This window comes from Perca fluviatilis, chromosome 16 (genome assembly GCF_010015445.1).
Source record: "Perca fluviatilis chromosome 16, GENO_Pfluv_1.0, whole genome shotgun sequence".
Lineage (NCBI taxonomy): Eukaryota > Metazoa > Chordata > Actinopteri > Perciformes > Percidae > Perca > Perca fluviatilis.
Window position 1 is genome coordinate 18,850,170 of NC_053127.1, and position 21,644 is coordinate 18,871,813.

The window sequence follows — 21,644 nt, forward strand, 5'->3', positions numbered from 1 at the left end:
TTATCCTCCTGCTAATGTTAGCACCCAGTACACTGAAACTGGGCAAGTTTTAAACGTGCTTTTAGCCTCTTAACATGTTCGAAATGTCATTACAAGTGCCTACCCATGTGAAGTGATTCCTTCCGAGTGAGCACAGTGAATCTGACTGCAGTAGATGTGAAAGCAATGCATACAATTTGTGCTAAGCTCTGTTTAGTTCCGGTGTTGAGAAGTGCTTTGGGACCGTCTACAAAGTACAACACCGAAAAGAGATACAAAAATATTTTGTAATGATTAAATAAGGTAGTGTCTCCACACTTACCTCAATTATAACATTTCTCCTGCTAGTTGTACTACAGCACTTACTTTAAAAAATAAGCATATGCCTATTTTTGAAAATATTTTTGTATCTCTTTTCGGTTGTTTGACATTTGTGAAGACGGTCCCCTACACACAAAACGAACTAAACAGAGCTTAGCACAAATGTATATTCATTTCTACATTACTGCAGTCAGATTCACTTGTTTATAGGAAGGAACATATAATACATTTTGAAGATGTTAAGAGGCTAAAAGCTACGCTTAAAACACCTGCCGGTCTCAGCTTCTACTGGGTGCTAACGCGCAGGAGAATAAAGGATAACGACAATAGTAACGCCAGTTTTTCTTTACAAAAAAAACAACTGAGCTACGTGTTGAAATCAACCGGAATTCTCCTTTAAACATTAATATGAAATAAACAATAAACAAATATATACAAATTAGCTGTTTAACATAAGAAAAAAGAGGCTGAATTGATTGAGACCAGAATGTGCAAAACATGCAGATGTCTTATATAATGTTCTTCATGGTTTGTATAATTTGCTAAAAAAGAAGACACCATTAAATTGAATCTGGAGAGATTTTCAGTTCAAGACGAGGGAATGCATCAAATAGCCTACCAGCTTCTAATTAACAAATACAAATGTTTTTATGATAATTACTCAAAGGTAATTAATCAGGACTCAATGGGGACTTGTAACTTTAACTATAAAATATAGTTTTTAATACAAAAAGTATATTTATTGTAATCACCAAGAAACCAGGAAAACTTTTAAATGTCTTCTCTGATTTTCAAAATTGCCCTGTTGAAACACTCCAAGAAGAGAACTGAGACTGTGGCAGATTTGACAGGTGGCCACATTTGTGCAGATATCATTTTAGAGGTTTGCATCCCCTTTCAGTTCACATTTGGTTCAAATACAGACTTTAACACAAGACCATTACCATTTTTTAATGTGTATTAGAACTTGCTTATAATGTGCTATCATAAGTAATCACTACTTTAAAATTAAAATCTTGTATTTCCACATAAGTCGATCATTTAGAAAGTTAGAAAGTCTGTCACAGTGTTGCTGTTACTGCACAAATGTGTTAATGTTAATGTATGTATATAAATCACATAAAGGTTTACATGAACATTGAATTAGAATTAAAAATGGATAACATAGTTTTGATATCAAATGCTAACAAAGTGCCATTACTTTTAGTAATATATACATTTTCAGACATAGTTCACAACTATAGCAATACATTACAACATACCATTCGTGGCCACACACAGAATTTACCATTGAGTCATCATACAGTGTACCACACACATTTTGGGCATACTTAGTGGAATGGGTTGCCAGGCTTGCAGTCTCTCCCTGTATTTAATATGGGGTAGATTAATTAAGAATAATAGATTGGATGGGCTCCAATCCAATGTTGTTTTTCTGCCATTAAAGCCTTCCCTAAATTACATGGTTTGGGACTCGTCTGGCATCCATCTGGAAACAGCATTAATCCTCCAGGAACTAGATAGTAAGAGCTGAGCTCACAGTGGCTTACTGTTAATTAAAAGGTTTATTTAACATCATTTCTGAAAGGAGATTGTAGCTAGCTCCTGTGCTGTGCTCCTTTGCTCTCCTCTCACATTACATTCCAGTTGCCTCATTACGCATACCAAGTGTAAATCTGGTAACCTCAAATAGCTCTTAAACCAACAGCACAGAACTTTAGGAATTCTTATTAAAATGCTGCATTTAATCAAGCGGATCTTAATCAAACTGTCTGGAAAGCCAGTCAAACAGCAGTAAAACAGGTTTTTGTGTCACATTATCTTTTAAATATTTTTATGTAACACTAAAGTAACTTTTATTTGCACTGGGGAAATGTAATGTGTGACTTTTTATTTTATTTTGGCAGTGAAAGGCATTCAGGGTTGGGTGCAGGACAGTGTGAGAAGGGATAAGAATACATTTTAAGAAGAAAAAAAGATGAATTCAGTAGTTAAATATCAGAACTTCATCTTGTTGTAAATACCCTTCAGATATTCCGCTAAGCAACATAATCTCTTTATTTATCTAACAATAAAGATTTTGTCTTTGCAAGTCATGGGCTTAATATAGAAAAATTATTATTATATTTATTCCTTAGTCATTGTCAAGATAATTTAACCATCACCCCCCTAAATATTTTAAAGCTATAGTGCACAACTATTTTATATTAATGAACGTCCGTTACATTCAAGCCATTGTCAAATGACTTGATACAAAACTAATTAAGCCAGTGCCATAAAACTTTCTGTATTTCTCTGTATGGCAAATTTTTACAAATGGTGTCGTCCTGTGATGCACGTAGAAGCTTTAGGGATGCGTTTTATGTCACCGCTGAGACAGAACAACAGCAGCATTCAGCTTTGGAGACGAAGAGGACATAACAATTACAAGATAATTACCTCTTTTGAAAAGTTCATCATGTCTTTTTAATCCTCCGTGTCCTCCTTGATTTGACGTGTTAAATGATACTAGCAACTGTGTTCAGTGGTAATTAGCAAATGTTAGCATGCTAACATGCAAAATTAAAATGATAAGCACTGTAAACATTACATCTGTTGGCATGCTGACGTTAGCATTTAGCTCAAAGCACCGCTGTGCCCAAGTGCAGTCTTAACAGAGACTTGCATTCTGATAGATGGACTTTCCACTGTGGGAATTTTAGAATTAGATATGGAACAGAAAAAAATGCTCATCTAACAAACCACTTTAATTAAAGATAACGGATGTGGAAATACAGTCGTGCCAATATTAGAAATTGTCTTTGTTTTTGGGAAGACATTGTCATTGATGTTGTTATCTAACTGTGACCGCATAGTTTGAAAATTAGCAACAGCATCAGGCCCTGTCCATGGTGGAAATGCTCCTCAGGGTCAGAAAGGGAATGTTCTACACAGACAAGCATTGTATGTTGTAATGAAGGGAAAATGTGTCTCTCTGTGCATGCATCTGAAGATTGGATTATTGCACGCTGTTTTACAGAAATGTATGCCATTCCTCCTTAACTTTTAGTTACACACTCACATTTTTCACACACGTCCATGTTATCGGCTTAGTGTTGGATGGGAGGGGAGAGCGGGAAGCACAGCAATGGGTCTTCCCACTGAAGTGGGTACAGTAGTTGAGTCATGAGGTCAAGCAGGGACGGACTTTCCAGTGTTGTCACTGAGCGGAGATACAGGGGAAACGAGGATGGGCTGGATAAAAGGGGGATTTTTCAGAATGGGAGAAGGGCAGACACATCATCAGCAGTGTCTTATATCTTCAAACACTCCCCAACAACACCAGCTCCACTAGATACTTCACAGAAATCAAACCGAGATACAGAGAACTGCTGAAGAGGCAGGTGACATGAAGACAGGGACTGGGGTAAGAGACGAAATGAGACACTGCTACATAGAGACTGATATTAAAGACATTTTTCCATTAATTAATTGGTTGTTTGGTTTGTAAAGATTCTGAAAATAGTGAGAAATGCTGTCACAATTATCCACAGCCCAAAGTGACACCTTAACAATCTTTGTTTTGTCCAACCAACAGTCCAAACCTCAAAATGATTACAAATACTTTAAAATTATTAAAATTAGTTAAAGGAAAAGTAACTTGTAACTAAACGTATCAGATAAATTTAGTGTAAAAAAAGTAAACCTACCATATTTCCCTCTGAAATGTAGTGAAGTTGAAGTAGAAAGTGCCAGGTAATAGATTATACTTAAGTAAAGTACAAGTACCTCAAATTTGTACTTCAGTAAATATACTTAATTATTCCAGCATGGGTAGCAGTTTAATGTATGTCAGTCATCTTAGCAGGATTAGGATGAAAAAATGAGTTTCTTACAATGGCATATAGTGGAACATTTAAAAACGTATATACTCGTTGGGAAGGAAAAAGAGGGGGAAACAATAACTGTTGGGGTTTACAGAATATGTTGTAATCTTGAGAAACACTAGCAGTAAGAATACAGTTTTGTATGATTGATCATGGTGATAATTGTAACAACTGAATCGATGATTTTATACTGAGGTAAAAATGCTGGATTTGGCACCATTGAAGAGCAGATGTGGGAAAAAAATGCATGTTATTTTATTTGACGTTTTGACTGTGACTTGCCTTATTCATAACTTGTATCAAACATTAGCTTTATAGGGGACAAAATCAACCTCACCACGAAGTCCACTTAGCAGCCATTCTCAAACCTTTTCATTATATCATATAATCTTTCTATGCAGAGAGTTTCCCAGGAGATGTTCAAATTTAAATTTTTCTTGGACACTAAGGATTTTTTGTATTGGCTTAAAAGTTACAGGATGGGCCTTTTGATGAGATTATATTTGTCAACTGCTGTTTCCAAGGTCAAGATGGATCTTTCGATCTCAGCTTTTAAGCCAACATAGAAGAGAAGTCCTTTAAGTGCTCAGAAAAAAAGACAATTTTAAGAGCTGTATTTTCATATCCACTGGACAACTTAATCTGCTTTGATCGAAAGCTACTGAGAACTGCTGTTTCCAATGTCAAGAAGGAACTTTCCATCTCAATTTGCAGTTATAGCGTCTTGTGTTTGGCTAAAGAAGCATCTTTTCTGTGCCCCTATCTGATTTCTTCTTCTCTGTCCTCCCAGGGTGATCCAGCTGTGGGCAGGACGGCAAGTAGAGTGCCGAGTCAGGATCAGGGAACCTCCAGAGCTTCAGACAAACCTGAGCCACTGACCAGGCGACGCTCGCAACCTCTAACCCGCAGCAGACCGCTGACCCGCAGCAGACCGCTGACCCGCTCATCTCTCTCGTCCCCTACACATCTCCATGCTCGAAGGGCCAGGGTGAGTGAGACTGTACTTCTGTGGGTGTGTATTTGTTTGGACTGACGTTGCGGTGAATCATCCAGTCAAAAATGAATAACTATAATGAGTGTTTGTGGTTATGTTTGTGCATGCAAGTGCCTGCTCACTATTCACTACACATTATAGATAGAAAGCTGTTTGGAAAGATACAGAAAATACAGTTGTGTATCTTTTGCCACAAAACGAAACCACCTGAAATTTGCCCTAAATACTTTATTTAATCAAAAATGCAACCAGGCTACAGTCTACTGCAGCTTCTCCCATGTTAAACCCGCTCTGGCCCAGTGTTTGTCTACTGGTTGTTACATCAGGTTACCACTCACAAGCAGATATCATGTCTGTGATTTACCCTCAATTTAATTAACTTACAGACTTAGTCCAAACGTTCTGTTAACTAATGCCTCACTCACTCTTTAGAAACAGCTTGGATGCTGAGTTTGTGCTAAACAACCTCAACAACACTTTGTAGCTGTCCCTGCAGACAGGAGCTTCAGAGACATTGCTATATGTCTGATTGCTATAATTTGATCAGTTAACCATCTGAGGAAATGTTTTGATGTCTACCAAAGTCAATTTGTAACATCCTTTGAGTGAAACCTTCAGGCTCAGGCCATAAAACTGTGGACAGTGACTTGTTGGTCTTTGGGACAGTGTGCTGAAACAAAGTGATCTTTACACTGCCTTGTTATATTCTGTATAGTATATCTCTTACACTAGGAATTTCTACCCAAAGCTCTTTAAAGGAAAGCAAATGTTTTTCCTCACTTTCTCTTTTGACTATTTCTTTAAAAACCTTAATTTACTCCCTCCTGTTTCTTCTATCGTCTCTCCTCCATCTCTCTGGGCTTCTGTCCAGTCTGCATGTCCCCTGCTGTTGTAGGTGAAAGTAAAACAATGAGACAGCTTTGCTTCATCCAGCAGTATGTAAGGTCACCTTTTTTCTGTGTCAGCACTGCGGCAACAACAGAAACTGCCACAAATACACCACCATCAGACAGATACAACTGTCAGACAGATAAAAGGGAGGCAAAGAGCAAACATGGGGAAATGGATTAACTGATACTGATATTTTATAATTGTAAATAACAAAAACATGAATGGTGAAAGTTGATTCTTGACACTGGTAGTAGCTTGACAACCTGGAGCTTTCAACCACATCACCTGGTCTTCATCAGTGGATTAATTTTCTCAGTTTTTATGAATACGAATCTGTTGGCATACACACTGCTGTTTGCGCTTTTAAGACTTCTTTTTTACTCATAAGTTGAGCATGAAATTTCATTATTGGTCTTGGAAATAGTAGTTTGACAGAACACGTGTGTTAAAAGTTCTGGAAAAAGCTAGTGAGTGGACCTTGAGTTGGGATTGTTTTGTCCGATTGTTTTGTGACTGAGAGCCAGAATTTCTCAGTATGGTATACCTTTATTACTTATTATTATTATTATTATTATTATTATTATTATTATTATTTATTAGCTTGTATGCTCCCCATAAACACTGTTTGGTGGATTGCAAGTAAAAAGAGCTCTAAACATCTGGGCTAAATTTAGTTGAAAATTATTGATTTGATATTGATATTGAGCATTTTACTAATCATATACAAATTGTAATAATATCATTTTAATGCTATTTAAACAACAATTAAATCTGACACATTGTCACTTTTTCATTAAATATATCCCCGTTTTACCAAGATGTCTTTACATCTTCATAACAGCAAAAAATAAATTAACTGGGATGTTCACAAGAGATGGCATGCCTCTGCACAATACAGTGGTACATGCCTTTAGTGACCGTGTCAGAATTATTAGTTGTGGATTTGTATGTATGTGTGTTTGCGTGTGTGAGTGCGTGTGTAGTAGAGCGGCAGGGGCCGTGGAATCAGACTGATGCTAAGGAGTGGGTTTATTTTCCCCTAACCGTGACTGATAAACTACAGCTGTCCAAACTGACATAAACACACACACTCACTCACACATGTGCGCACACAGGCACACACAGGTACATCATGTTCTTTTCAGCTCTGAATTTAGAATTATATTTGTTGCAAGAATTGCAGTAATCAAAAATAAAATTGTTGTCATTGTTTTATCATAATTTTAAAACAAGCATTGAACATTTCATGGTTCATCTATTAACCACATCAGTACTGTAATATTTTTGATTGGTGATTGGATGACTTAAACAACTTTTACACACCTTTATTTTGTTTTGGTGAGATGGTTATTTAATACGTGCTGTTTGTTGATCCTCTGATCATCAGTGAAACTGCTTGCTACTGCAGATAGCTATCCACACTTTAAAGATTGCTTTTGTGGCAATTTTAGGGTTTTGTCTGCTTACATTTTGCAAGAGAAATATAGTTAATAATATACCAAAGTAAGAAATCTACATTATTGATCATCATTTCCTATAAACTAAACATAAATGGGTGATGGTTGGCATTCTCTGGTAAGAGATATTTTCCCTGCTGAAGAATTTCAAAAAAAATGTAAAGCACTGCTTTTATATGAAATTCAAATCTTACTACACCTCTGTACAAACTTGAATTGACAGCTGAGATGATGCGTTATTTGTTTAGTAAATTACAGTATATGATCTCAGGGCTGAGGAAAGCCCATGGGCAATCATGCAGAATTTCCTGAGTAATTGCAAAACTGCAGGTGCATCATTTGGTAAATCCCAGCTCCTGAAGACCTCTGTAAGGATGTGGGGGTTTCCTATGAAAGTGGCAGCATTCATGATACACTGTCTGTGTTTTGATAATGTTTTACACACTGGTGAGAAATCAATCTGGGACATTAAGTTCCCTGATTGTATTTGTTGTCAGATGTCAGAACTGTGGATTCAGGGACTTTTGAAGTAGTGCATGTGTGTGTGATGTACTCCTCATGATCAGAGTCTAAGCTTTAATTTCCTGTGTTAACATTCTAGCTATTGAATATTTGAGTCATGGGTTGTTGCTGGTGGAATTAACTGTTACTGTTCTTGACCTTATTGTCTTCCCTCGCTCTCTTTCTTCTTCTACCCTTGTTATTATTTTTACACCAGGTACCATCATCTATTTTTCTTTTCCTGAAGGGTCTTTAGTCACATTCATCAAGTGGATGTCACCCAATTAAACAACATTCTTCACTTGGTTGATAATCAAACAAATTAGCTGTCTGGGCTTGGTGGATTTTCATATGATCGTATGGCATAAACACTCAGAAATCTGTTTCTGTTGGTTGAACCAGATTTCAAATTTGGATCATTTTCTCAGTGTATACTACTGCTGCTGCTGTATGAAGAGGAAACTGAGTCATTGCCTTTGGCTGATATTGAATTTACATTCTCCAAAGCTTGAGATTTTTCATGTGAATCCACTAAGTTTTTGTATTTCATTGCTCTTGTTCTGTTACTCACTGTGTATTTTCTTCTCTTTTTTCATCTCAGGCTGCTGCAGGGATGACCAGTGAATCAGCAGGTATGATAACCCTTAAAGTGTGTGTGTGTGTGTGTGTGTGTGTGTGTGTGTGTGTGTGTGTGTGTGTGTGTGTGTGTGTGTGTGGGGGATACTGTGCGTTGAGTATCCATTCAGTTGGTTTGTTTGCATTCCCGCTTTGGGATAAAACCGGACTTCTGGGAATGGCTCCCACTGGATTCCCAGCCAGTATGTCAAACCTCAACCACCCAGAAGTAATGATATACTGTTTCTACTAAAACACACATGCACACACACACACACACACACACACACACACACAGCCTTGCCTGTACACATACATAACACTCAGGTGCATAAACAAAGATATGCGGAAGAGCTCATACAAAAAAATACAAATACTTTATGCTTTGAAGTTTTGGTTTGGTGGAATTTGTCTTGTGATAACACTCAGAAGCTTATCATACTTTCACCAGAACAAAACTGAGGTTTCTAATTGAGATCCTGTGTTAAAAATAACATTAATATATATTTTTTTACCTTTGGTCTTGAATTGTTTTCTGTTTTTTCTTTTCTCTCTGGGACTCAAGTTCCCATGCAGAGACAGTGATACGAGAGTCTGAAGAGATGATTAATGAGTCCAACTCTGACCCCTGTCCATATCGCTTATCTTCAGTGTCCCTTTTTGATTGACATGCACAGGCGTCATGCCAACTGTAGCTAACGGCAACCCAGGGAGATGTCTCGCATTCGCCGTGCTGCGGGATTGTTTATTTTTGTGTGTTTCGTCTGTATGTGTATGTGTGAGCTCACACATCCATGTGTTTATATGTGTGTACATGTTGGGGTGTCTCCAATGACCATCAATGATAGTCTATGGAGGAGAGGTGCAGTATGGGTAATGAGGCCCCAGAGGCTGCAGGGAGGTCAGAGGTGATGCTATTGGTGGCATACGACAAGGTTGAGAGAGAGAGAGAGAGTGTGTGTGTGTGTGTGTGTGTGTGTGTGTGTGTGTGTGTGTGTGTGTGTGTGTGTGTGTGTGTGTGTGTGTGTGTGTGTGTGTGTGTGTGTGTGTGTGTGCGTGCGTGAGTGCGCCAGAGAGACAGAAACATTTTATACAAACATGACAGCGCTGAGTGAGGAGTGTAGATTAGTTTCATTGTTTGGGCTTTCATGCTTCAGGTTGTTTTTTTTCAATTGAGGGTGTTTATTTTCTCCTCTCATTTGAGGACTGTCTAATCAATCAAGTGTTTGCTACCACACAGCGTGGGCTGTGTGGTAGCTGAAAAGGGACAGGATATGATATGCACATATCTCTGGTCACATAGCTGACATTCAGTCTGCTTTCTGCCAGATAAACAGGGAATTCCTCCTAGGGAGTTCCAACCAGAACTATTGGTGTTAGTTATGCTGCGTTCCAGGCAACCCGTAACTCGTGTTTTCACAACCTTCTACCCGTGAAAGTGCCCTGGAACGGCAGTCAAACCCGTAACTTACTACTCGTGAACTCGTACCAGATCGTTGTAGTTACAGTTAGGTAGCCGCTAGCTAACGCTAGCTAGAAGGGTTTGTGGTGACTTTGCCTGGAACGCTACCAAGTCGTGAGTCGTGACTTGAAGTCGTAACTTACGGGCTATCTCTTGATGTATTTTTTTAGTGTGACTTGTCTGTGGGTGTGTTTATGAGAGAGAAAGCATGCCATTCAAATCTGCCCTCAAGCCACTGAGGAAAATATTGTAATCCCTACAAAGATGAAAGGATTTATTTTCAATACATTTTTTTTTCTGAAGAATTAATATGCAATAACAGAGGAGTATTTTTGTATACATGCTTAAGTGCTTTCGTTAATCTCAAATTTGTTTGCATTTCAATAATCTTAATCTTTGAGGTCACCGCCAAAGTGCCGACTGCTACCTCAGTTCCACTACACATGCACAAAACCTGATTTTTCTGACTTTCAACTTTATTCTAAACTCAAATGGAGCTACTTGATATCCTGCCCAAGCTCAAAGATGGAAAATAATATAAAATAAAAAAGAACGAATTAAATACAATTTGAATACTTAAAATTAAGCAGTCAATCAAGTTGTACACACAGGAATTGAAAGGTGTATACGATAATGCAGACCAGCAGAACAGATAATACAGTTGCAATTTTTTAGATTTACTTATGACTTATGCCTTTGATCAATAACTAACTCTCATCTGTCACTCCCCAGTGCATTACTGTAAATTCAAGGAATACGCCACCGTTTGTTGAAATTGGGTTATTCACCGTCTCCTCTATATTTATATAGGTGGGCAAATGCATTTTTGTATTTTTTTTTTCGTGCATGCATTGTCTTAGTCCGGCGGTGCTGCTGCTAGTTTACCTTAGCGTAATGAATGGAATCCTTTGTTGCCGTGTAGCATGTCGTGAGTAAAAGTGACCCAACAACAATAAAAACAAAACCTAATTACTTCTTGTGGCCTGAGTATTCACAACGAATAAAAATAGCAATGCAGATTAAGACTAGATGATTTCCTAGGCAGATATTGACTTGGGACTATATTGGGTGGAAGTAGGCTACAGCCGAAGCACTGCTACTCGGGCATAGAGATATCGGCAGCCCGTGGAGCTCCACAGGTTTTCGACATACATTGCGTATATTTACACTTTGAATTTCGTCATGGCATTTCAATTTCATCCATTTTTGTGAATTTGAGAGGTCTTGTTAGGAGGAAGCTAGCTATAGCTCTGTTTGCCATTCATTCCAATGGGGAAACATCGCGGCTAGACTTTCGACATACATTGCGTATATTTACACCTTGAATTTCGTCATGGCATTTATACTCTATGGTCTTACAAAGCTAACGCGTTTGACCGATTTCAATTTCATCCATTTTTGTGACTCATTAGGAGGAAGCTAGCTATGGCAACAAAGGATTCCATTCATTACGCTAAGCTAAACTAGCGGTGGCGGCGCCGGATTAAGACAATGCATGCACTGATACAAAAATGCATTTGCCCACCTATATAAATATAGAGGAGACGGTGAATAACCCTTTTTCAACAAACGGTGGCGTATTCTTTTAAAAAAGAATGGCTTCTTCACAGAATACTCATCATTTTGGAAAAATAATATAAAATTCAGCTGGCAATATCTAATGAACATGAAGGATTTTCTGAAGTTAACTCATCACGTAACATAGTTTTGTACCAGGTGTTTATTCCAGCTCTTTTCAGACAGCTGGATGAGTACGCGACTACTGGTCTGGTAATAATTGCCACTGAAAGATATTTTAGAAGAGTGCTGCTATTTCAGAGTAACTGATAAGCTACCAATGACCTTGGCATGAACCAAACACACACTGACACACATTCTCTACACTTTCACTGCAGTCCAGGATTATAAAAAAACATATAATCCTTCAGAAGTTTCATGTATTGGAAAACGCTCGGGGAGGCTGGGTAATCTCGACCTAAAATCCTTTTAGTGTGTCCTTTGCATGTCTGTAAATATGTTTTTAATATATCTGACTGGAGGGTTTCAGCCGATTTCTGACACACATTTTCACAATGCTATTTAACCCAAAGGATTTTCTCTCCTTTTAGCTGATAGTAAAGTTGCACACTTCCTTCAAATGTTCTTTTAACTTGTGTAAAAGTATCAGTATCAGAGGGTTCCGTCAGTACATGTGTCTATGATGTTGAGACAGGGAAAACCTCTACTACTGCCCCGTGTGTTATGCATACAATACCTCACACAGAAAAGCAGTTGGCTCAGCAATTAACTTGCAATAAACCTTTATAACTTAATGACGGTGGCTTGTTGTGGTGTTAACGTGTGTGTGTGTGTGTGTGTGTGTGTGTAGCTGTGTTGTGTAGACCCACCAGAGTGCATACATTAAAGGTTGTGATGCTAGGAGGTCCCTTATTTAATCAGTGCTTAGTAAGTGTGTGTGTGTTTGTGTGTGTTGAATATTGCAGCAGTGCTTTAACGAGTCTGGAAGTGGATTTGGCTTTAGTCCCAGTCCCTCCCTGTGTTTCTTCCCTCACCTCTCCCTTTTCATTTTCCCTCTGTCTTTCTGCCCTCTGCTGCCCTTTTCTGATCATTCAAACTGTAACTCAATCCCCAGAGTGATTTTGTTTGTTTCCTTGTCTATTTTCCATCTTGATTTGTTTCATTGTAACAGTTTACTGTGTTGCATGATAGTATTTCTGTCTCCCTTAACCTCCCTATGAGTCCTGTGTGCTGCTTCTTATGCATTTTTTCTCTGTGTATAAGAACACACATGCAACACGACTTGCAATATGCATTAATAAACAAATAAAAACACATTTAATGTACATCTATATTGTTACTCTATCCCAAACCTCTTATCCAACCTTAACTCTCTCTTAAGTCTTAATGGTAATTTACTAAACCCGAAAATAGTAAGGCAAGGCAGTTTTATTTGTATAGCACATTTCAGCAACAGGGCAATTCAAAGTGCTTTACATAAAACATTAAAGAGCAGTTAAAAACTATTCAAAAATTAAAAACATGTAGTGGAAGTGAGGAGTGTCCTGGAATGTATCTGAAAGCACTCAAACAATTATAAAATAATGCACATTAACGCTGATAAATTGATGGTTAAATAATTATTATTGCGCAATGATAAGAGAAAGATAAACCTCATCACAAAACCCAGAAGTCAGGAATATAAAAGAAGGTCTTTCCAAGACCATGATTGTCTTAAGAATAATATGGTCATGTGTACATCTTCTGACAACTCACTAGAGAATATACGTTATGTTTGTAGGAAGAGCAAATGACATCCGTCCAACCTATTTTAAAGTTGTTACTATATACCATGTCATTTCATACAACACTAGTCTTCTGTTTCCAGGTGAGCCAAATTAGGTCACAGTAATCAAAACTTGAATAAATGATAAAACAATGTTTCATGCAAGTTTACTTTCACAGAAAAGATTAATGTGGCAAAACATGGAATAACAGGGACCTTAAAGTTTTCATGTATATTTGTTTTACACTGTTTTTATATTCTTATGTTGAATTTCCACATAAAAAAGCTGACTGTAAATGTCAAAAATGTTAAAAATCAATGAATGATCAATTTGATTTATTATTAACTTAGTTATCAAATTGATTAACAACATCCATCACATTTACAGCTCGAGTTCCTGGTTCAACGTTGACCTACCATACTTACACATTTGTGCTCACAAAGTTTTCATGTGCAATATTATTACCATTTAGGGTGTGCTCACTTTTGGTTTTAACTACAAATAAAGTGGTTTGTAATTATTGTTTGCCTTTGTTTTCTGCCTACTACGACTGTAAAGAACACTGATGAGATGAGAACCAAGACAGTAAAGCTGCAGGCCACAAAACCAAAACAATGAGCTGAAAGATTGTAAAACTCTACTACTTGTGTATTTGTGTGTGTATGTGTTGGCATGTGTGTTTGGCGACACACATATGAGTGCATATTTGTGTATGTGTTTGTGTGTGGTCCTGCAACCCTACACTAGCACACATAAAAGGCTTGAGGAAGCAGGTTGGTCCTTGGAAAACTCCAAGCCATGTACTTACGTAGTTGACTCTAGTTTTTTTTTTGCAGACGAAAAGCGAGAAGTTGCTGTTGTTGTTACTGGAGAGAGAGCGAGAAAGTACAGTATCTGGGATAGACACTTAGAAGTAGCTCCTGACCAACTTTCCTCCTGGCCCATTTTTTTCTGAAGGAATTGACCAGAGCAGCGTTCCTTGACGGCTGGTGCAGAAATATTGACAGAGACACACTGATACTGTTGATTCAAACACATGTGAACAGGTATAATAATTGGCTTTTTGTATTCTTGCCGTTTCAGTTCAGGCTCTTTTGTGATGACACATGATGAGCATATGTATCCTAAAATATTATAAAAATATGCATTATTTCTTCATTCCACTGTACATTAGTGAAGATCAAACTTAACCCCCCCCTTCTTCCACTGGAAAATCAAATGACTTCAAGCTTTTAACAAAAATTACATGACGTTTTTATTGTTTGTCTTAATGTGGGATGTCCAGTGCTGCCATCGTCTGTCTTCCCCTCTTCATGTCCTCTGTTGTTGAGTCTTCAGTCTTCACTGCCTTTGCTTTTGCAGGAAGGACCTGTCAATCACAGTCTGATGTATCAGAGTCAAGGGTCAAGTTAACAATATCACCTCTGAATACTAAACATGGTGGTGATTTTTTAAAAATATTTCATGTTTCAAGCATAGATCTATGAGAAAGGACATACTTTCTTTGTGCAATTGAGTTTGTTCCTTTACTTCTTTTATATTTTATTTACCTCCACATAAAAGTTTGTAACTATACAGAAGCAACTTTAGTTTTCTGTGAAACTACATGTTTTTGATAATATACAGTTTTACAGATAAATCACTAAACCTCTTTGAGGCTCTTTATATGATATTTCTATTTTTCTTTAAATGCTGACATTAGCTGTTTAAATGGGCTGATCCCCGTCTTAGGAAGCAAATACATCAACCAAACACGAGTAAACACATAAACAGATGTGATTTGAATCCTGCTGCATTGCTCTTTGAAATGTTCTTTTTGAGGAAGTGAGCAACATATGGAATTACTATGTGATTCACAGTAAGATGATTAGGTGTGTGTGTGTGTGTGTGTGTGTGTGTGTGTGTGTGTGTGTGTGTGTGTGTGTGTGTGTGTGTGTGTGTGTGTGTGTGTGTGTGTGCGTGTGCGCGTGCGTGCGTGCGTGCTTTCAGGGATCACTGAAAAGAGATAGTATGAGCTAGGAATGTCAAGGTTACACAGTGCCATCTGTTCAATGGTTTCATTTAATCCGGAGGTTTTCCACTTAAAGCAGACTGGTGGTGCTCACTGAAGCTGCAGACATTTTATTTTACTGGATGAGGAATGCTTTTATTGTATGAAGATGATTCACCGTCTGGATTCCTCATTTGTTTAGTTTTGAATGCATTTGCACCCAAAGATTTCAAGTAAGCAGTTGTTAAGGTGACATACAGTATAGTCTCGCCAGTCCACACAGCATTCCACGTTGGGAGAAAAACATGCTCTGGTTTACTAAAAACGGATATCAGACGAAAAAGACATGCATAAGGCGGAACTTCCGGCGGCACCGTAGCAAATCCCGGAAGTGAAACATTGTGCATATAGACTACATACAGTATAGGTATGAGCGGGTTATGCATGCGTGTGTGTTTTGGTTTCAAACAGTAGAGTCAAGTGAGCTGAGCAGCTTGGCCTGAATGAATGAGTGTTGCTGAAAATAGAAGACAGAGACTAGGGAGACAGTGGAAGGGATGAAGAGGAGAAAACATGAGCAGGGAGAGGTGGAGGAGGAAGGGAAAGAGGGTACACAGTAGCTGAGCAGATGTGTAAATTTAAGGAAGCTGGCAGAGAGGAGTGGATTGGACAAGATGCTTTTGTCACATACTTTGATCACGTGGTTGTGTTAAATCATTGATCAGTCTGAACTCACTAACCCAGACTCTGTGCCTTTACAGCTATTGACTTTTTACAGTAATACTATCACAGTGCAGGAGAGTCAGTGACAGAAATGCCTGGAAACTGGAAGTTGCATGTTCAGAACAGACAAATGTATTCAAAATTCAGTTTAAAATTACATTACATTACATGCGATTTAGCTAACGCTTTTATCCAAAGTGACTTCCAATTAAGTGCTTTCAACCCTGAAGGTACAAACTCCAGATAATAAGTAGCAAGTGCAAGTACATTAGCTTTAAATAAGCAAAACTACAAAGAGCCATATGAAAGTGCAGCTTTCATATGGCTCTTTGTAGTTTTGCTACAGTATTTATATATATAAACTTAGCACAAAAAGTAAGGAAATTTGTGTTTGGTAGATTATTTCTCTGTGGTAACAATGCTTTTTGGTAGATTATTTCTCTGTGGTAACAATGCTTTTTGGCAATAAATCTTATATCGTTGGAAAGCCTGTTTAGTTCCCTTTCAAATGATGCCCCATTTGTAAGGAACATCCATTTGTGGGATGAGCAGCAGTGCTGAGTATGTGGGTTGCGCCCATGAAAAAATTGCCAAATCTTCTCTGCCAATGCCAAACAGCTTATTCTGCCATTGACTCGTTTGGTGTATTGGATGATTGAAGTTTGAAGAAACAAGACATATTGGCAATTTAAATTAACAATTTATTCATTTCACAAAGAAATGAATGAGGAGCCTCAGTAGAACCATACACAGCCACAACAGCCTGGCACCTCCTCCTCATGCTGGTCACCAGCCTGGTCACACACTGCTGTGGGATTCAATTAAATGTTTCAATTAAATTTTATTTATAGTATCAAATCATAACAAGAGTTATCTCGAGACACTTTACAGATAGAGTAGGTATAGACCACACTCTATAATTTACAAAGCCCCAACAATTCCATTTATTCCCCCAAGAGCAAGCATTAGCAGCAGCTATTGTCGCATGTCAGCCAACGTGGTTGTGTTGGTCACTGGCATGAACAGCACGGCCAAGCTGATCCCACAAGTGTTCAATGGGGTTGAGGTCAGGACTGCTGGCAGGCCATTCCATCCTCTCCACTCCCACATTCTGGAGGTAGTCTCTGATAAACCCTGCCGTGTGGGGGCGAGTGTTGTCATCTTGGAGGATAGAGTTCGGTCCCAGACTGTGGAGATATGGGATTGCCACTGGTTGCAGAATCTCGTCTCTATATCTCTCTGCATTGAGATTGCTTCCAATGATGACAAGCCTCGTTTTTCCCATGAGAGAGATGCCGCCACACACCATCACACTGCCTCCACCAACAGGTGTTACTCTATCGGTGCAGCAATCAGCATAGCGTCCTCCGCGTCTTCTCCACACTTTGACCCTACGATCCAACTGCCATAGGCAGAATCATCCAAGCCATCAAACACCAAACGAGTCAATTGCAGAATAAGCTGTTTGGCAATGGCAGAGAAGATTTGGCATATTTTTCATGGGCGCAACCCACATACTCAGCGCTGCTGCTCATCCCACAAATGCATGTTCCTTACAAATGGGGCAATATTTGAAAGGGAACTAAACAGGCTTTCCAACGGTATAATATGTATTGCCAAAAAACTTTGTTACCACAGAGAGAGTTTCTAGCCATTGGAGACAGATAATAAAAGACAGGGCTTTGAACATCTTTGTGACCATCACTCTGTGCAGAATTTCTGACTCATCATGCTCCCTTTTTGACCCAATTTCCTAACCTGAAATGACCTGACAGAAAGAAGAGGGAGAAACTCGACCTCCATCCCCTGCTCCATCTTTTCCTCCTCTTTTCTGCCTCCAATCCTGCCTTCTCCAAACCATTCTTGTCCATTTCTGTAACCGCTGCAAGATCTGATTGCTCTCCTGGTGGAGACGCCCATGCTCTGCTGTGTATTTGTTCTGAAAATGAGATCCCGGGTCCGTCCACAGAACATGTCCATTGTGATGCTTTGATTGGCTGTTTGAGCCCAGGAATGTGTTAGGTTAGTGTTTTGATTGGCTGCTGCTGTGAGACAGTGCTCCTGTGGTGTTTTCTCTTCCTGCCCGGGGTAGAGGTTGACCTCAAGGATCAGCTCACCATCCACATATCATAGCCTTCAACATCACAGCAGAGAAATACAAAACCAATGTCACTGGAAGTTCTGTGGTTTTCACACAGAAGTGTTTAATTTCTGACCTGTGGCCTCTTTCTTTCTTACTCTTTCTGTCTCTCGACCTCAACCCACAATCCACTCTGTTTCTAAAGTTTCTTCTGTCCCTTTCAGTCTCCACCACCCGGTCCGATTGTATTTCCATACTGGTGCTACAAGACACTTCATCCTTCATCCTTTCCTAAAAAAGCAAATGAAAAAGCTGTATGACTTTTCAACAATGCTGCATTCTAATTAGCTGGCTGGTATTTTTAATTTAAAGGTCACTTTTGGCTGTGCTAAAGATCTATATGTTATAATTTCTCAATCACTGATAAAGGTGATCGTGTATCAATGTTGTATGTCACTTCTGTATAATCAGGGGACTCACAAGAAACAGATTAGACTTTTAGTCTCTAGTTTGGGTTAAGATTTAAGATTTAAGAAAGCTCCATCCAGAGCCTCAGAAGACAGCTGTTTTCACAGGCAGAGTAGTACTACTCAAGACGAGTAAACTGAAGCTCACATGTAAAATCAGTAGAGTTCCCCTTTAAAAATCGGCAGTTTCAAAAACAAAATCAGATCTGGGACCTTGACATTAGTGATGCGGATTCAAGTCAATAGAAGATTTTAGATTAACTTTGCAGTAATTTTGCTATAAAGCTTGTTTTGTGAAATTTGTCTCCAGATAATGTTCTTTTCGGTCACTCTTCTGCTTATCCCAATAAATTTACCATATAACTTGTATCTGTAGTAAATGTTTCAAAGGATTTAAAGAAACACAAAACATGTCAATGGTACTTAATCCTCTCAGATTTATGTCAAAGTGCTCTGATTATAAACCAGTTGTGCCTGTAGTTTGCTGTGATAATGTCCTTAATCCCACGGCCCACACATGACCGCATTTGCACAGGCAACTCAGGTCACAAGGTAATGTGTGTGTATGCTCAAACTGAATACATATGCATCCACTTATACTTTAGTTTAGGCATGCTTTGTATTTGTGTGGGTTTAACATTATTTGCATACGTTTGCTTTTCATGTCTGTACGAAGTATGTTCATGCCTCTTTGAGTGCTGAGAAAGCTGGTCTTCGTGCCGTCACTCTGTCTGGTACCTTCAGGGTTTATGTTACACTTTGGTGTTACGCTGTTTCATGGTTGTAAAATAACCTATTTTGGTGTATGTGTGTATCAGTTACGGCATAACTTCGACCACACGCATGTGGTTGTACAAACATCTGAAAAATAAATGCACATGCAATCTGTCACACAGACTATTTTATTTCTACTACAGATATTGTTTCTTGAAAAAACGATTAATCTATGATAAAAATAATTGATAGTTGCAGCTCAATATTTGACATTTGTATGTGTAATGTCTGCACACCAACTTCAAATGAACCATTAGGAAATGAAACATTGTCATGATGTTAGTGTGCATATGTTACCCTTGCACCTATTTGATGTATTGTAGCTAATATAAAGTAAAAAATCAATCGGAAATCGAATCAGAAAACGGCTTTGCGCTGTAAATAGGGGCGATGACTGCCTTTATATTATGCGTCAATAGTAGGTAATTGTACATTTCTTCCACTCTTCACCAACTTGTTTTGCAATGTGAATACGGTCCCATTATTCCCAGTCTCCTTCCTTTCATTTTCACCATTTGAAAATAATTATATGCAATAGAAACATGCCGTGTGACTTTAAAAATTGTCTCATCCTATTTGCAAATATAATGCTTGTGAATCACTTTAAACTTTTTGAAACAGAAAAGGAAATTTCATCAGATATTTTATTCCATAAATCATTTAGCATGTTTTCTTCCTCTCGTCCCACATAGATTGTTCTATATGTTGGTGTTCTTGTCAATCGACTGCTTTAGTCCCCCCTCAGCTCCTTCCTTCTGTCACTCCTCCATTCAGCTCCTCATTGTTCATCATTCTTTCCCTCTAAAACATTTTCCCTCTCATCACTGCTGACTGCCAGTGCCAGCCATGAATCTCAGTGGTGTAACTCAGGAATATATATCACCACAGCTAAACTGTCAGCAGACATCAGGCCAGGGCAAGGCAGGAAAGTAGGGCCATGAACTCCAGCCTTAGTAACTCTCCCCTTCAACATGATAGGGAACAAATCTGACTCCAGAAATCACATTTTGAGTGTAGACTACATTTTTCTTCCCCAAGCGATTATTCATAGCCCCATTTATGACAGTCAACCATTATAGTAAAGTGGTTTCTGCTGACTACTCTGGATGTCAAGCATGTTCCGACAGGCCGAAATGTTGACTCAGGTCTCTGCTCATGGATCCATGCTGACCTGGAACTCAACACCACCAACAGGACATCCGATGGTGTCAGGCAGACGGCAGCTGTAGAGCGTCCTGGCCGGTCCGATCACTCTGTCTGACATTCCTGGGATAACATGGGAATAGCACATAGCTCAGAATGAAACTCTTGACCTGTCAGAGGGGGGAATGTGACTCACAAAGAGAGACAGCTCAGATGGCTGATGTTTGTGCACTTTCACTTTAGGCTGTCAGGCTGACTGGAGCATGTATGTTGTTGAGTACACTCCTCTTTATCTCTGTTAGTCAAGCACATATTCAGTTACTCATATTGTGATCCAAGCACCTACTGGTGCAGTTAAATGAAAAACCTACTGAAGCTTTGGATTATTTTTTTCTTATTCCTGAGGATAACTGGCACATTATTTCCACAAGTGTGAGAATTTGCTGCTGTTCTCAGTTTCCTGTTGTTTTTAAATTGCATACTTTTTGAAATGTTTAAAGTTGATAAGATATATTTTATTGACTTCTGCTGTGTGTTTTGTTATTATTTCTTTAAGATTTGAAACATGAATCAGTTGGAAAGGAAGGGAAGTAATAGGGAAAATAAGGGAAATGATTAAGTCAGTCACTACTGAAGCCCAACATGTCTGTTGCTGTGCCCTGCCCCCTGCCCTGTAATGTTAGATTTGTGACTAAATGACCAGAGATGCTAAAGAAAGCTTTTCCTGGCAACACAACTCAGTTGCAACGTGTGTGTGTGTGTGTGTGTGTGTGTGTGTGTGTGTGTGTGTGTGTGTGTGTGTGTGTGTGTGTGTGTGTGTGTGTGTGTGTGTGTGTGTGTGTGTGTGTGTGTTATCAGTGTGTATCATGGGGATTGAAAGAGATCCTTGTTTGAGTAGGTGGGTTTGGGTCATGGAGAACGTGTGTGTGTGTGTGTGTGTGTGTGTGTGTGTGTGTGTGTGTGTGTGTGTGTGTGTGTGTGTGTGTGTGTGTGTGTGTGTGTGTGTGTGTGTGTGTGTGTGTGTGTGTGTGTGTGTGTGAGAGAGAGAGAGAGAGAGTGTCTTACACATGGGGAGGGGGGAAACCGCCTCTCACATC

The 21,644-nt window shown here is 38.8% G+C and overlaps 1 protein-coding gene across 1 annotated transcript in view; it reads left to right on the forward strand.

Moving 5' to 3' along the window:
* LOC120543715 overlaps positions 1 to 18,545 on the forward strand; it is a 27,534-nt gene extending 8,989 nt beyond the window's left edge. The window contains exons 4-6 of the mRNA XM_039776887.1: positions 4,957 to 5,154; positions 8,611 to 8,641; positions 18,388 to 18,545. Of these exons, the coding sequence (XP_039632821.1) occupies positions 4,957 to 5,154; positions 8,611 to 8,641; positions 18,388 to 18,458 (300 nt within the window). The 3' untranslated portion in view covers positions 18,459 to 18,545. The remainder of the gene's footprint in view (positions 1 to 4,956; positions 5,155 to 8,610; positions 8,642 to 18,387) is intronic.
* The last annotated feature ends 3,099 nt before the right edge of the window (positions 18,546 to 21,644 follow it).